The following is a 16,691-nucleotide window of genomic DNA, read 5'->3' as shown; positions in this document are numbered from 1 at the left end:
CCATTGGTAAAAATTTCAGATAAAAGCATCTGAGAGCAAACACAGCCATAAATAACGTGTGTATTATAACATTTTCGGATATATATATATATATATATATATATATATATATATATATATATATATATATATATATATATATATATATATTCTAGTTCCTCCAGGAGAGTGCTGTGTGTTCATTTTGGTCGGTTACACTACTAGCCAAATGTCATGGACCCGATAAAAGCACAAAAAGGCTGAGAAGCGATTGAACAACACAGTAAGGGTATTTAAACACACGACAGTCATACAGCGCCTGAACCGAAGACGAGACCAACGACTGATTAAAGTCTGAGTCTTTACAGCAGGAGAAACCAGTGACTAGATGGAGAGAATGGGGCTGATCAGCCATCGTCATTGTTTGTTTCTAGTCACCTATGGAGGAACATATTTCCTTTCCAATACCTTTCCGTGTCTTCAATCTTCTGCATGTTGAAGAGCAGGGACGGAACGATCTTGTCCATGTGCTGTGGCTCCCATATAGTTGCTCGAAGCTCATCGTTAACAGTTTTCCGCACCACTCCCTGGATACCTCGAATTCCTGCGATTCTGATCCTTAAAAAAGGGGTTAACAAATTAACATAAGTTTACTGTAAAATGTTTAATGTATGTACATGCTACCTTTTTATACGTGCACATTTTTCTTAAACGTTAGATATGGACAATTCTAAAAACACATCACCGGGGGGGGGGGGGCAGCTTCCATCTGGACTAGCCAGCTGGTACATTATATTATTTGTTATTTTATAAGCCGTTTAAAGATGATGTTCCACCTGCTCCGATTAATCCAATACCTTTGTAACCAAAAGCTTTGTACATGGGTTGTACTGGTTGTTAAACCTGCAATAAAGCAGATTCTCCAATATTTGTGGAACAGCCCCTTTAATTTCACTTGTTTTGAAGCTGCACAGCTTTACTAAGGAAGGGTATAACAAAACGGGGTATAAAATGATATAATTGGCTTACTCGGTTCGGATTTCGGGGTCGGCGTGGCACGAGTGGCACATGGCGCTGAACCGGGACACGAAAAAGTCGTAACGTCTGTGGTAGGACGGCGTGTCTTCTTCAATATTTGCAAACTTGACAAACTGGAAAACATGGGATGGGATTTGGTCACGCGCAATCAAACATGATCAGTTCTACCTAAAGGCATAACATTAAGCGGGAACTGCTGCCTTTGCAGCTTTTAGCATTAAAAACGAGTTAAATCCGTCCACGGCTTGGGATCTGTGGCAGTCAGTGGAACTGTTTTGGAGAACGTAACCCCAAGGGAGCTGAAAAACGCTGGACAGAAGCGAATCGGAACCAGAATTTTCAAATCAAAGCCGGACTGAATCTGTAAGATAAGAGCCTCCAACTCTTCCTTTATCGTCATCGGTCTTAAAAATGAATCAGATCAGATTCTTCACCAAACCTCCATTTGATTCTCAACACAAACCTTTATTGAGGCCCTGTTTGCCAAGTATGGGTCTATAACAGCGGACAAACTTATTTAAAGGGACAGTTTAATGCCCCTGGCAGCCCAACTCTAGCAGAATCCATATTACATTAGTCTGTGAGCAAACCTAACCCTCTGCGAATTCTTACATAAAAAAAAAATAAAAGTACCGGTACTAGAAGCTGCAGCCCTGGTGCTTCGGATGCCCAACATTTCTTGACCGCTCCTGCTTCTAGCAGCCATTCAGGATCGGGAAATGTTGCAAGTATCAAAAGGCACTCTGTCCAGCTGTGGCATACTTGGCTACTAATTTGTTTCTTTCTTTCTTTGGGGGGGGGGGGCTGGAATTTGGTCCAGAACCGACACCGTCAGCTCATCTCCCTTTTAACAAACGCCGGCTTTAAATAAGATTAGGATTTATTTGTTCCAAAGATGCAAACAGATAAAACCAACAATTCCGATGCTGGGATGTCGCTTATTAAACGGAGACGTCAAGGCGTAAAAATAGCACAGGGAGCGATTAAAGCGATAACATCAAACGGAATTGCGGTTGCCAGAAGGATAACATTCTTGACCTAGTTTTTGCGAGATGAGATTTTTGTCCCCGCCGAGGAATAACAAGCCGAAATAAAGACTGCATTCCGTGCCGAAAATCCGACCGTTCCGCAGATCCGTAGCACAGCAAAAAAAAAAAAAAAAATCATGAAAAGGTAAAGTGCTGCAGAAACAGAGTTAGAGGGGAACCCCCACCATGTATTTCTTATTACTAGTATCAGATTAAAGAGAAGTTTTCAAAAATATCGTGGTTTCTCACTTTAAAAACATAAAAATGTACTCTCAGAAATGGTTTAAAAATATCATTTTATGCCAAATAGAAAAGCACACAACCAAAAAGCATAAAAGGCTACACATGCGGATTGCTGCTCCTAGAATAATAACGACCAATAAATACACAAAACAAAGCAAGAATTTAGCGCATACCATTCAAAAAACACGTAAGGCATAAATACTGGGGATCCCGTCACACTATATTTCCATTAGGGCTGCAACTAACGATTATTTTAATAATCGATTAGTTGGCCGATTATTTTTTCGATTAATCGATTAATCGGATAAAAAAATTCAATTTTTTTTTAAATTTTAAATAATGTAATAAAAAAAACTTACAATTGACACTTTCATCTCTTTATCACAATGGCCTCTCTCTCTCTCTATTCACCTTCTTATTTTACTGACATAATAATAAAAGCTACAAGAACCCAAACACAGTGTTTCTCAGACTAGGTTTTAATACAAAGTTATTAGTAAATATTAATTCATATGTTAACTATTTTTCATATTTAATAAAAACTATGAGAAAAAAGCCTTGTTTACATTTTCTTTTATTTACCAAACTGCCCCCAGTTATGCACATCTGACCCCCAGCTTGCCACTCTGCCCCCATATATATGCCTTATACCTCTTATATGCCAGATTCCACTGTGCCCCTGATATGCCACTGTGCCCCTGATATGCCTTATACTCCTTATATGCCAGTGATATGCAACTGAGCCCTCTGATATACCTTTTACCCCCAGATATGTTTTATCCCCCCCTGATATGCCTAATATCGATATGCCTTATACCCCCTATATGCCCTGAAATTCATAATACCCCCCCATACACCACTATAACTCACCCATACACCACTCTGGCTCCTCCCCCTCCCATACTCCACTCTGCCACCTCCCCCCTCCCATACTCCACTCTGCCACCTCCCCCTCCCATACATCACTTTGGCCCCTCCCATACTCCACTCTGCCTCCTCCCCCCTCCCATACTCCACTCTGCCTCCTCCCCCCTCCCATACTCCACTCTGCCTCCTCCCCCCTCCCATACTCCACTCTGCCTCCTGTCAGCAACGGAGGTTCACAAGACACCAGAGAGCCGGGTAGAGTGGCAGAGTGGCGTATGGGAGGGGGAGGAGCCAGAGTGGTGTATGGGAGGGTGGCTCCCATACACCCCTCTGACTCCTCCCCCCTCCCATACACCGCTCTGCCTCTCTACCCGCCTCCGTTACTGACAGGAACTTTCACTGCAGCTTCATAGAAGCCTCAGCGTAAGTGAAGGGCAGTAACGGAGGCTGTCTGTGCGATGCAGACCCCCACCGGCTGACAGAGAATCATCCTTTTCAGCGCTGCGGAATAGGATGGTGCTGTATAAAACAAATTATATATAGTCAGAATTATTATTAATTATACATTTTCAATGGGAGCATAGTAGTATCTAAAGAATTGATACAAAACGAATAAAATATCATCTAGTGTGGGTATCCAGAAATTAACTAAATAGCCTCTATTAGCAAAAAAAAATAATTATATATATATTTTTATTATTTGGCGACAAAGTTAAAGTAACTAGCTATGGCAGGGACGGAACGATAAAGTACTGTATGTAAAATACTTTAGCAGAGTTTGCAAAGTGTTATCACCATAGCAACTAAGGAAACCTATCGAAATTGGCAGTATTCCCCTGGCTTAATAAATCAATTTTGGAACAAAATTACTTTTTCTAAATACCCCTCCTCCCTCCCGTAACAAGGCACCAGAGTACACCAGCAAGGGGCAAATAGGTACGATGAGCTAAGCATACAAAAAATAAAATACAGAATTACATTTAAAGATTTAAACCTGTTCTTAAAGCTTATTCATTTTATATTGATAAAAAAAAAAATGGAAAAGCTATGAACCTCATGGTTATCATGTATTAACAGCATGAAAATCCCATATGTAGAGATGCGACCCCACGTGCACTCACTGAATTGGTTCCATAAACTTGTAACTTGGGTTCCCCAGATTCCAAAAGCTTTGCCACCATGTGAAGAAAGCTCTCGACGAAAGGCTTGATGCTCTGCGAGTGACAGGCCATAAGGAGCTGGTCCAGGGCTTCCATCGCAATGAACACATTTCTACAAAAAAAACCCCCAGTATTTATAATACATAAAAGTGTATTACTGATGTTAAAAGTAATTACTAATGAGATTTTAATGTACAAAAGGAGGAGGAAATGGATTTTGCCAAGGGAAGCCAAAATAATGCAAGAAAAAACAAAACTTGACAAAAGGTCATCCACAAGAAGAAAGGCTCCGAGACATAATCCAAATAATTTAGATCCATTACAAATTTGGAAAGACTCGTCTCTCATGTAACATAGTAACATAGTAACATAGTTCATAAGGTTGAAAAGTTGCCTCTAAATACACAAGAAACGCTTAAATGTAATGGTCCAGGAGAAGATAAGAGTCTCCAGCTGAAGATCTCTTACAACAGTCCATCAGGATCACGTAGAGTCACATCAGCTTTCGAGACCTGAAGAAGAGATTCCCGGGTCTATAAAGATTATGTGACTCTTCGGCGGCCCAATGAGAGGTAATGACATCAACTCAAAGTATCTGACTCATATCAACGCCGGGAGACATCTCAGACACCGGACTTCAACAAATACATGAATTACCCACTAGGCTGTTGGTGACCGCTAAGCAACGTACGATGACTTCGAATACGATCAACGATGTTCTGTTAGGGTCATCTCTTTATTGCAAAATAAAACATGGAGTGAATTATCCACTAGGCAGGAGAACATGGACCATGTAAGAAGGCAGAATTACATCTCATGTTTGCCTTATCGGGATGTTGAGCAGATAATGATGAGATGCGTCATTTTCTTTTTTTAACCCAATTGCAAATTAAGGGTAAAATTCCTTTGGAAAAATATTAATTAAAAAAAATATATATATTATTATGAAGCTACTGACAGCCTGAAGGAACTTAAGCGACAAGTACCCGCGAGCGGTGAAATATATATATTGGCAACAATGCACAAGGTGCGATCCCAATGTAGCAACTTTTACGAATAAAATTACCACCCAGAGAAGTATCACAATATATCCGCTTTCACAATTAGGTTTACTCCGAATATACTTTGTATTTTATATATATATATATATATATATAATATACCTATATTGAAACAAATATATCACGTTACTGCCAAAAGTTACTTTGAAATATCCTTGTTTTTAAAGGAAAAGCAAATTTAGTCCATTAAAACATGAAATGAATCAGAAATCCAGCACAGACGGGGTAATGTTGTAAATAATTAATGGAATAACTTCATAGGCCCTTTATCACTCCCATCACTCCTGTGTTCCAATGGCCCTTTATCACTCCCATCACTCCTGTGTTCCAATGGCCCTTTATCACTCCCATCACTCCTGTGTTCCAATGGCTCTTTATCACTCCCATCACTCCTGTGTTCCAATGGCACGTTATCACTCCCATCACTCATGTGTTCCAATGGCATGTTGCGATCCAAGTTTAAGTTTAAAAGGATAATTGATGGTTAGAAAACAGCTAGACATGTCCTTGTTCTCCATGAAAACAGCTAAGCGGCCCCACGCGGTAGTGTATATTTTAGTAAAATGATTAGTGGGGCTGAAATGTTGCCAACAAGCAAAAAAGTAAATAAGACATTTTTGTCATTGCTATGTCCGTCAGCCATCTTGTTCAGAGGATTCCTTAATCTGGTTTGTGAGTATGAGAATAAATCAGTGGTGGGTTTAGCAGCTGTGGGAACTGTAGGATTATAGAAGGGTCTACATGTTATTGCTTGGGGTAATGTATATGAAACCTGGCCCTCTCTGACATATTCATGACTATATTCGAGTAATGAAAGAGGTGGATTTTGAGCCATGGCTTCCAGTCTTTAAAGTAAAGCAGAAGAACTGGAAATCTTTGCTCTCAGACTTCATAGGGAGCACCTTGTGTTTGCTCTGTTTGAGGGTCAACAGACACGCGCGTCTCACAATTTTATCTCAGGGAAGGATATTTTTACCTTGGAGAAGCCGACATCTGTGGCAAAAGATGGCCAACGTCCAGTCCAGAAGTTACTGTACTTCCTCTAACAAAGGTTTCCAGAAGCAGCATACGAGAGGAACGTTCATGCAAATATAGATTCTACACATTGATGCCGAAACCCCCCCACAAAATCCGGGTCACTTACCCGTATCTGTGTCTCACGACATCTCTGCTCAATCTTTCCGCGAGGTATGCGCCAATGCGGTCCAGCTTTTCAGGGGCCGATACTGCATAGAAAGTGAGTTTCTCCATATCAGCTTTAACGAGGCCATCCTATAAGACAATTGCAAAAGGAAAATAAAGGCTCAATGAAACAGGAACTCAATCTTATAAAGTCAGAGAAATTCTGTATACACCATAAAATAACCCAAAACGTATGTCTGTTCATCTCTTCGTCCAATATAGTAGTGAACAGAATTGTAAAGGAGAGAAAACATATCTTTTTCCAATTAGATTCCCCATTTCCCATAAATAGATTTAATTACAATGGGGAGGGGGGGGGCTGCTGACGAGTAAAAGCTGAATTAATCTCAGTTGAGTCCCTGGACTGATTAAAGGCACACTCCAGCCATCATATACTCTTTAAAGCTGTGTGGTCCCTTTAAATTTTAAAGCAGCCAATCAGTAACAAGAAGAGCCGCGCAACGGAGGAAGAGGCTGCTGCAGACTCTTCTGTGTCAGGTAAGAGATTTATCTAATTTTAAGCACACTAAAGTACTCACAAGGGATAATTTAATACGCATTCTTCTTTACAGGGACTTTGCGCTGTCCATTTAATGACTAGATATTTACATAAAGAAAAATCAGCTGAATGATTCTTATCTGCCATGAAATTCTATGTATTAAGGAGGAGAAAAAAATGTAAAAATTGTGATAACGTGGGAGCCCAACAAAAGAAAATTCCCAAATGTTTAGATCGTTCAGGTACATGCAACAAAATACCCGTTAAACATTCGATGAAGGAAAATTACAAGAATTGAGAAATATATATTGAAATACCGAAAGAAATTTTTTTTTTTTTATTGTTTCAATTGCCCAAAAATGATAGAGATCCGTTATAATGCCATTCCTACACCGAGAAAACATTGGCAACCTGATACGGCAACAATCTGCGATGTCAACCACTTACCTTAGGGTCTTCCGGAAAAATATTATCCACCAGACGTTTGTAACGCGGACGCAAAGCTCCACAACAGCCACAGACACCTGCAAAAGAGGACATGTTTCAGCGGGTTAATTAGGGGCGGTTAAAAAAGTACACAAAGCAATTTAGTAATTCAATAAAAAGAAATTAAAATGTGTAAGATTCTGAAGACACCGATTTGTGGAGACTCAATATAAGGACAAGAAGAAGGAGGAGGAGTGCTCGTCTTAGTCTCATGAGGTTTGCTCACTAATAAGGGCTCAACGACTTCACTAAAGCATTATGAAGGTCCAACTCCGGCAGGCTTCAACGGCAAGAAAAGGTTGGCTGGTCCCATATAACATAGTTAATTACGTGCGGAATCTCTTAATAGCGTTCATATACATTATACAGCAAGCTCGGCCCTTCTTCCACCGGGCACCTAATCCATGTTGGCCTGTCTTTATCTATAATGAAGTCGGTAAATTGAGAGGACAAACTCACGCCTTAGTGAACAAACCCCAGAGAGCTCCCGGGCCATGATAAGTAATGTATGTAGAAGATGGCTACTTATATAAGAAAACAGAATTTCCATGTTCCTTCTGCGATGGACGACCCATGAGTGGTTGGTCGGAAGCATAGCGTATTCTCACAACGTATATTTTTTGCTTGCATAGTTCAGCTTGCAACTGAAAATGGCTATATAGCTCAATTTAGCATAATGTCGGTTTTGGAAATGACATATACAATGTTTGTTTCTTGGGACGCACAGGCGTAATGTATATTATATGTATATATTTTATACAACATCTGGGTAAAACAATCAGCAGGCGCCCACAACAACAGACAATTTAATCTCTTGATCATCATCATCATCATCAGTAATCACGGATCTGAACTTAAGCACAAAAACTCTGACTTTTAACAAAATTAGAAAATGTCAGCAATGTACCCGATCATACATATGAAACAAACAAAAATACATATTTTATTTTTTTTGCAGACTAGATGGGCCAAATAGTTCTTATCTGCCATCAAATTTCATTACTGCTCTTTTGCTTAGAACATTAGTTAACATGCATGCGACTCAATCCCCCATAATTTTTTTTTGGATAGTCTTCAAGCCTTTATAGTCAGGGGTTAAAAATATTTAACCCCTTAAAAGGACAATGGGCGGTCCCCTAAATCCATTGAAAACAATGCATTTTGAGCCCGTACATGTACGGGCTTTGTCATTAAGGGGTTAAATAAAATAATAATAAATAATGCTTAAAAGAGGAAACGGTTGGGGTGACCCAAAATACCCAAGAAGTAGTATGAATTAGATATGTTACTAAACATGAAACTGCTTAACTATATTAGACACGTTAATAAAATACCAGGTTCCATAACAGTCCTTTAATCGAGAACAAAAGTATTTTGAAATTGCATTTTTGAGCAAATAATTTTTTTTTTAGCATTAACTAAAATAATAATAAAAACGGTCATTGCTTTTCTCTTTTTTGTGATTAAATAAATAGAATGTCAGTATCGATGCAAGAAAACAAGGGAACCTTGGGAAACAATTTTGGTAGGAATAGGTCAATTCTAAAAATAATAAAAACCTCTTCTGCTCAAGTGCCCTAGAAAGGTCTCGTTCTGTGAAAATTGAGTAAAAACATAAAAAGGATGTGTTTCTTTTATTATTGAGATCCGCCATAAATACTACATTTCTAAAAATCAGTCACCTGCTGCTGGAAACGCATTATTTAGCGGACCAGAACCCCAAAGCAGGCGGTTTATTTCAGCAGCAAATTATGCAAAATCGCCACAGGGAATAACCTCCGGCCCTTCCAACCTGTGCACGGATGATAAGTTATTCTCGGATCCTCCCTTTCCATTATCGCTGTGTGGAAAATAAAAATAACGGCATAAAGCAGCGACCCAAAAGCAGAACGGTTTATGCCGGAATTCTAAAATAGATTTTTCATTGTAGCCTATAAGAAAATGTCACAGAGTTACTGTCATCAGCGGCGTCCCCGGGCCCATTCATTCACTTTTACGCGGAGATATAGAATGATTGGCTTTTACTTTTGGTTAACATTACGAGTTGTTTCTAGTCGGTGTTTAGCTTGTTTAGATGTTTTGCCTGGTGCTAAAGATGTCATCGTACAGACCATGCGGCTCATGTATTTGGTCGAGTCTCTTCTTCCTATTAGGATTGGAGGGGATTCCGCGTTGAGCCCCCGGGTACAGCCCCCCCCGGCCTGAGATACCACAAGACAATGATGGGGGGGGGGGGCGGCTAAGGCGGGGGATGTATACTTTGCGTATATAAAGTGTTCGTGTATCATTTGTTTCACTGCAGATTTTGAATCCCAAACTCTTTTTAACCCCTTCAGTACTGAAGCTACTCATTTCTTAAAAAGGGGAGCTTTTTTTCCCTCTCTCGAGGATCACAGTAACACACCGTACAAATATTTTCACCCGGAAGGACGGACTTCATTAGCATCGCCATAAAGCATCAGCTCAGTGTGGTGTCTGGGCTCGGAAGGCCATCCAAAATCTTACGTCTGCCTGCAATGTATCAGAAGATTGAGCGGCGGCTCCGCTCCAATGCAGGAAAACTAGCAAACGTCTCTTCAGTGACTTATTGATTTATATAGCGGCGTCATGTTCCGTGGCGCTGTACAATTGGTTAACAGGACATAAGTGCTTAACATAACCATTCGACTTACAGAAACAAGAGGTAAGGAGGGCCTTGTTCAACAGATCTTACAATCTAGAAGATTAATATGATCTAGCAGATTGACCCAAGATTATATATGAACAATAAATATCAAAATTAATGACCTTTATCTTTGAAGATTCTTTTTCAACTGGGGATGATCTACTACATTATAGACCATTAAGCCTGACATCGATGGTGGGAAAATCCTTTTCAGGCTTGCTAAAGGATGCTATCCAAGAAATTGTTCCAAACAACAAGATTGTTAGCGGCAGTCGGCATAGTTTTACAAGTAATAGTCCGGATCAAACACGCTTTTAGGACATTTCATAGTTGAACACCGGTTTGGAGTACCCCGAGGGTCCGTCCTTAGTCTCAGAGAGTCCCTCCTTAGTCTCAGAGAGTCTTTGAACTATAAGAGGATCAGGGCATTGAAACCGATATCTGTAGAACGTATTTGCTTCTGGAAAAGAAAAAAATTAAATTGATGCCGTTTTATGGCAAAGGGGGCTCGCGCCAAATATTCCGATTTCTATTTATTCTGTTCACTCGGCATTACGTTTATTTATTTTAATCACAATCTTAACGTGACTTTTCAAAAGCATTCTTACTTTACAGCATCTTTTCACACTTTCCTAAAACTTTTACTAGACAGAGCATATACACGGCCCTTTGTTTCAGGGGGCTCCACTAATCATAACAACAACAACAAGAGGTAAAACATACAAGCTTGACTCTTTATTGTGTCATGAAGGGGTTAACTGCAAAAAATAAAATAAAAAAGCTGGCTCCTAAATCCAATCCAAATGAGTCGACCCTGACATCACACAGACGCACATATATATATATATATATATATATATATATATATATATATATATATATATATATATATATATATATATATATATATATATATATATATATATATATATATATTGTGACAGAATACCCCCTTCACTTTGGTACTCTGTCCGGGAATCTTTACTACACACAGTCTTCAAGGCTGCAGAGACGGCTCAGAGACGAGGAGGGTAACATAAAAGGCTGGGCCTGTTTTTATTTTTCGTCACAGGCATAACAGAAAATAAATAAATCAAAACAAAAAGCCTCGCTCTTGTGAGCACTAACTAATACAAGTTACTCCAACCTAACTGCAGTTGGACGGCTTATCCGTTCCAACAAAACAAAATAACACAATATATGCAATAATTGCAGCAGTCAGTGTTTTTTGGCAGCTCTCTCTCAGGGAGCCAAAATGATCTCTCACACTGAGACCAGGAGGCTACTTAACTGCCTCTCCCATTAATTAGTGGAACCAGGTGAGTACTAGGAGAGCATCCGATAATCTCCGGACTGGATTCCCACCTGCTGGTCTTCGGCTGCTCATAAACTGTGGAGTGGAGCACTGGCCCGCCCTACTCTCCAAATGCTCCACCCCAGGGACCCAAAACACACAAATAACAGCAACAGACGTTAATAATTCCAATATTAACAGTGCATCTCCCTGGGGCTAGTAAAACTATTGTGGGTAACCACCCTGCAAAATATAAGGGGATATATATACTCCCTCCATTATCATCCCCTGCTTTCTGTCACAATATATATATATAGTGGGGTTTTCCCATCTTTTTACATATTCCGACAGGGTTTCCTTCACCATTCGTCTTCGCTTTAAACTCAATGACTTTATATTTCCCCCGAGTGCCGACAACCCCTCCAGGCTGAACGCACGGTCGGTATGTTCACGTTCCTTCCCGCACGCGGCTCCATATAGATTCATGTATTCGGGGGATTTCATTCAGGTGATTAATTTCCCCTCGCAGCCGCCGGTCACACTTTCTGTACATAGACTCGCTTTCCTGAAATGGATAATCTGTCGCGGGCGACGCGCTTCGCTGAACTGCATCACAATGCGATATAACGTTATTATCCGACTAGTAACGCCGCTTGTCAACTGACTGGAACCGGAGACAAAGTCGGACGCTGCGAAATAAACATTTATCCTGGCAGCCCCCGCTACGACCGTAAATCAAAGCACCAGGAGGATCAAGAAACAGTGCAGCACCCTGTTTAAGGGACTTTGGACATTTAGATTGTGCTTTTTGGTTTGCAGCTGGTGGAATGGTTTTGGAGATTATCTGGATGAAAATGTAAAGTCTTATTTTAAGGAAACTTTACTTTACTGAGAGGGTAGTAGATAAATGGAACAGCCTCTCGACAGAAGTGGTAGAGGCTAATACAGTGAGTAATTTAATTATGCAGGGGATTGGCATATGCCCATTTTTCCTGACTTAAGCCAGACTAGAGGGGCCGGATCTGCCGTAAACATTTCCTGCCCTAAAGTTCTCTCCCTTTACCTCGCCCCACAAAGAGTGCCCAAACAGTAAAAGTTAAAAGGGGAGAAATAACTTAATTGGGAAGAATAATCATGCAGCCAGGAAGTTAAGACGGCTGCTTGCATCGCATACAGATAAACTGGGTGTCTAATGGCTATATATTTTATTTTAATGGCTATTTTAATATTTGCATTGCTATATATTTTAATGGCTATATATATCATTTTAATGTCTTTTTTTAATGTATATTTAGTACTCAGCGAAGTGATCTATACGATTAAACATGAAATAAATTAGCTGTACAGCAGGGCTCTTTAAACTGTTGGTCGAAACCAAGTCCAGCCCGCTTCAGCAGCTTTCCATCAGTACCGAGTCATAAGTGACAGCTTTCCTGATCGTATGCCAAGTACAGTAAAGGGAGCTGCGGGAACATGCGCGGCATCAGAATTCCACTTCATAAAGCATTAATGGGTGTGTGTGTGTGTGTGTGGGGGTAACCAGCAACTGCTTTAATTACCCCCCCCGCATTATACTGAACTCACTATTTTATCCTATTTCTGATGTATTTTCGCTTATACATCACTTGTAAAGGTAGATTATGGAAAATCCACTAGCCCTACCGACCCGTATGGACAGTAATGATGGCATTTCTGGCAATCAGAACCCTCAGTAAAGAAGTTGCTAAATCGCATTCTGGCGATTTATTAGAATTCAATATTAAATTTACATTGTTATGCTAGAAGACTTCAGAACCTATAACAAGTATACTGAACAAAGAATATGTACAAAACATAATAGGAGTAACCCCGCGAATAAATGTGACCGGCCAAATAAACAGAATAAAAATCGTACATTCACTCGATCACATCTTTATTACGCAGACCTTACCGAGAACATTGACCTCTCCACATCCTAGACATGCAGACATTGTTAGGATTACAAACAGACGGCTACAAGGAGAAACGTCGGCCAGAGGACTCGAGAAACAGACAGAACGCAGGTCTCTCGAGGAGCTAGTCACCTGCGCTCAGAGAACAAGAACGTAAACATCCCCGGCCGACGATACGACTTTCCCATCTCGACTATGAGGACTCGCTGATGGGCTACTAAGACAGAACAGATAACGAAACGCTACCTTCATCACAGGTCCCAGAATCATCACAGAGGAACGGTGAGCTAACGGGACCGTGAAGACGGTATAACGAAGACATTCTAAGAAGGCATTCTAGCGATGTAAAGATGTAACTTTTGTACCCACACAGGCAGGTGAAAAGCCGGGGTTCCCACGCAGGGTTAAACTCGTACGTCCTTTCTTCCTCCCCGGTACGGACCGGAGTATATCGCTGCATGATGTAGGCCCCGTGCCAGATCTTGGATAATTTCTATTGTTTTTAAAACCTTCTTTTATGTTCTGCCCTTTCCCTATCCGATACGGTAACAGTTACAGCAAGTTAACGGCCGGCGCAGCGCCAGGTAATTAATCACTATGTCAACGATGAAAGAGGACGGGCTGCGTGTAATTAGGACATGACATCATAGCTATTGTACACCTGGAAACCCGGTATATTGATTTCTGCTAGCCATTCCGAGAGCAGCCATACGATACACGATGGAAACTTTTGCCGTCTCCAAGGAACGGTTCCCGGTGGCAGAGCAGATAAGTGAATATTCGGGGATGTTTTCTATGCTGTTCTTCCCATCGTACGTTATAAATATATCCCCGAGAGGGGAGTCTTTGTAGGATGATCCGACACGAAGTCTTAAGAGACATTTTAATAATTAAATTAAAATAGGAATAATAATCAGTTTTGTTCTATCTAGTCATACTTCTGTATGGGTTGATATGGGGATGGTCCATCATTACCGCAAAATGCAGGGGGGGGGGGGGCAAATTTCTGATTTTTTTAAAAAAAATTAAATGTCTTAGTTCTTGGAGGAGAGGTCGGACAAAAAACCCAAATATTTAATAAGGTTAAAAAGGGAAAGTAATAATTATCTTGTAGAATTAACAAGCGCGGCCGCACGCAGATACCAGACAGTTTAAGATAACACTGTTGCCGAATATGATGGCGCTATAGAAAATCAACAAACAACTAGTTCAGAAGTTGGTGAGACCAATTCGGCCCATATCGTCTGCCTGTTTATCCTGATATAAGGATTCTGACCTTAAACCTCTACCCCATCTGACGGGTGGCTGTTCCATTTACCTACCACCCTCTCAGTAAAGTAAAACATCTCACATAAAAAATAAAACAAAATTATATATACATATAAAATCGGTAATATGCTATATTTTTTGCAATAATAACTTGGGGCAGTCTAAGAGGCTCCTCTCAGCCGAAAGGAGGGCAAAACAAAGTATTTATAATTATAAGCCCAATTTCTTAGGCCAGGTCGAAATTGCTTCCCAGGATTTCTAGTGTCCTACAGGGTACTGAGAGATATATTTATATTTTTTACCATGATTGATTTATATAGCCCCACCATATTCCAGAGTTTTAATGTGTAGTTATTTTAATGCAGTCAGTCTATTAACTAAAATACTTTAGTGTATTCACTGTAACCCATTGAAGCTAATTGCGTATCAGGGGCTAAAGGTGGGTTTAGCGAGAGACGTTCTGGAGACTTCATAACCTCGTTAGTAGGATTGGGAAAAAGCAGCATCATGGGAGATGACCCATAAGCCAGCCAGATGGAACAAACATCTAACTTTTCTTTCAAATAGAAAGCAAACACGGGGAAACTTTGTTTAGTACATAATAGATTTGATCAGATTTTGTATCTAGATGTATAGGGCAGGGTGGGACCGCGAAAATAAAGGTTTAGATCAGAAAAAAACCCAAAACATTTCGGCAAGTATGCCAGCTTTTTATTCTTTTGGGCCATCTGTTTTTGTCAACTACAACTCCTAGCATCAACCTGGCTGGGGTCGATGGGTATCGTAGTCCATAAGTGCCCATCAAGCCTAGAATATGTAGGTTGTTTTTTTATCCTTGCCTTTTTAATATAGATGTAGCAAGACATCCGACCCCCTGCATGACAGCAGGGATCAGACAGTTTTTCCAGTGAGCCGGCCAGCTGATCGGACTATAGATCAGCCGGCAACCTGTTGGCAATATATATATATATATATATATATATAGATATATATATATATATATATATATACACACACACACACTTTCATACGTGTGGGGGTCGAAAGTCATTTTCCAGCAAGCAGAGAGTAAGCAATCAATACAAATACCAGCAGTGGAGTTGGGACAGTTCAATGCCAACATCTGACCAACCAGATATAGATCCTTGTGTTCTCCGGTGAGAAAGGTTTGTTTAATCCACAATCTATGTATATCGATATAGAAAGCTGTCACCATGCCGAGGGTAATAAACCTGCAACGTCTATTTAAAGAACAGGTGAGAAACGTTCTCAGGCTCTTCTACGCAAGACAAGGAAGCGACATATTTTTGTGAAACGAGACAGAAAACTCTCTACCAAAGTAAAATTCAGCAAACTGGCTTAATCGCAACATGTTAAAAGAATGAGAATTAAAAAAGGGGTTAACAACGAAAACAATGGTTATTCTAACCAAAGGGTTTCTATTTCTGATCGGTCAGAGACTTAGAAAAGTTACCAAAAAAATAAAAATTGCTGTCTAAAGGCACAGTGATCATTACATGGAGCAGGCACTATGTCTGCCTGCTGCCATGCCAGAAAAAGTAAAAAAAAAAAAAAAACTAAATAAAAAAATAATCAAATAAACGTTATATGTTAAAACATATTTCTAGCCACACAGTACACGTCAAAGAGCCGCAGTTTTGCCACCTCTGGCCTACGTGGTAAAACGTACACATACCGTTACACACAAACTAAGCGTAAGGCGAGCCCTGACTGCATACAGAATCCGACTTCTACTACAATATTATAAATAAATTACAAATATTACGCATATACACACAATGTGTAATAATACACAAAAATGTGCAAGAAAAAAGCTTGGGAGATATTGATCCGTAAAATGAAAAAAGAACATTGTTTTTTTTTTTTAAATATGGCTAACCTTTACTAATGATAGAAAAAAAAAACCTGAAACGTTCTGTAAAAACTCAATGGGCATCTCATTTTCTTTCGGTAGAATGATTCGTTGAT

At 40.0% G+C, this 16,691-nt stretch overlaps 1 protein-coding gene across 1 annotated transcript in view; it reads right to left on the bottom strand.

Moving 5' to 3' along the window:
• LOC149305688 (protein EFR3 homolog A) overlaps window positions 1-13,851 on the bottom strand; it is a 52,172-nt gene extending 38,321 nt beyond the window's left edge. The window contains exons 1-6 of the mRNA XM_089477256.1: window positions 13,803-13,851; window positions 7,505-7,581; window positions 6,521-6,648; window positions 4,277-4,427; window positions 1,009-1,130; window positions 448-597 (exon numbers count right to left, since the gene is read on the bottom strand). Coding sequence (XP_089333382.1) covers window positions 448-597; window positions 1,009-1,130; window positions 4,277-4,427; window positions 6,521-6,627 — 530 coding nt within the window. The 5' untranslated portion in view covers window positions 6,628-6,648; window positions 7,505-7,581; window positions 13,803-13,851. The remainder of the gene's footprint in view (window positions 1-447; window positions 598-1,008; window positions 1,131-4,276; window positions 4,428-6,520; window positions 6,649-7,504; window positions 7,582-13,802) is intronic.
• Window positions 13,852-16,691: the final 2,840 nt, after the last annotated feature.

The sequence above is a fragment of the Sceloporus occidentalis genome, unplaced genomic scaffold (assembly GCF_023333645.1).
Source record: "Sceloporus occidentalis isolate IW3139 unplaced genomic scaffold, rSceOcc1.0.p SCAF_11, whole genome shotgun sequence".
Taxonomy (NCBI): domain Eukaryota; kingdom Metazoa; phylum Chordata; class Lepidosauria; order Squamata; family Phrynosomatidae; genus Sceloporus; species Sceloporus occidentalis.
The sequence above is the reverse complement of the archived record's forward strand: the minus strand, read 5'-3'. Positions and strand labels throughout refer to the sequence as shown.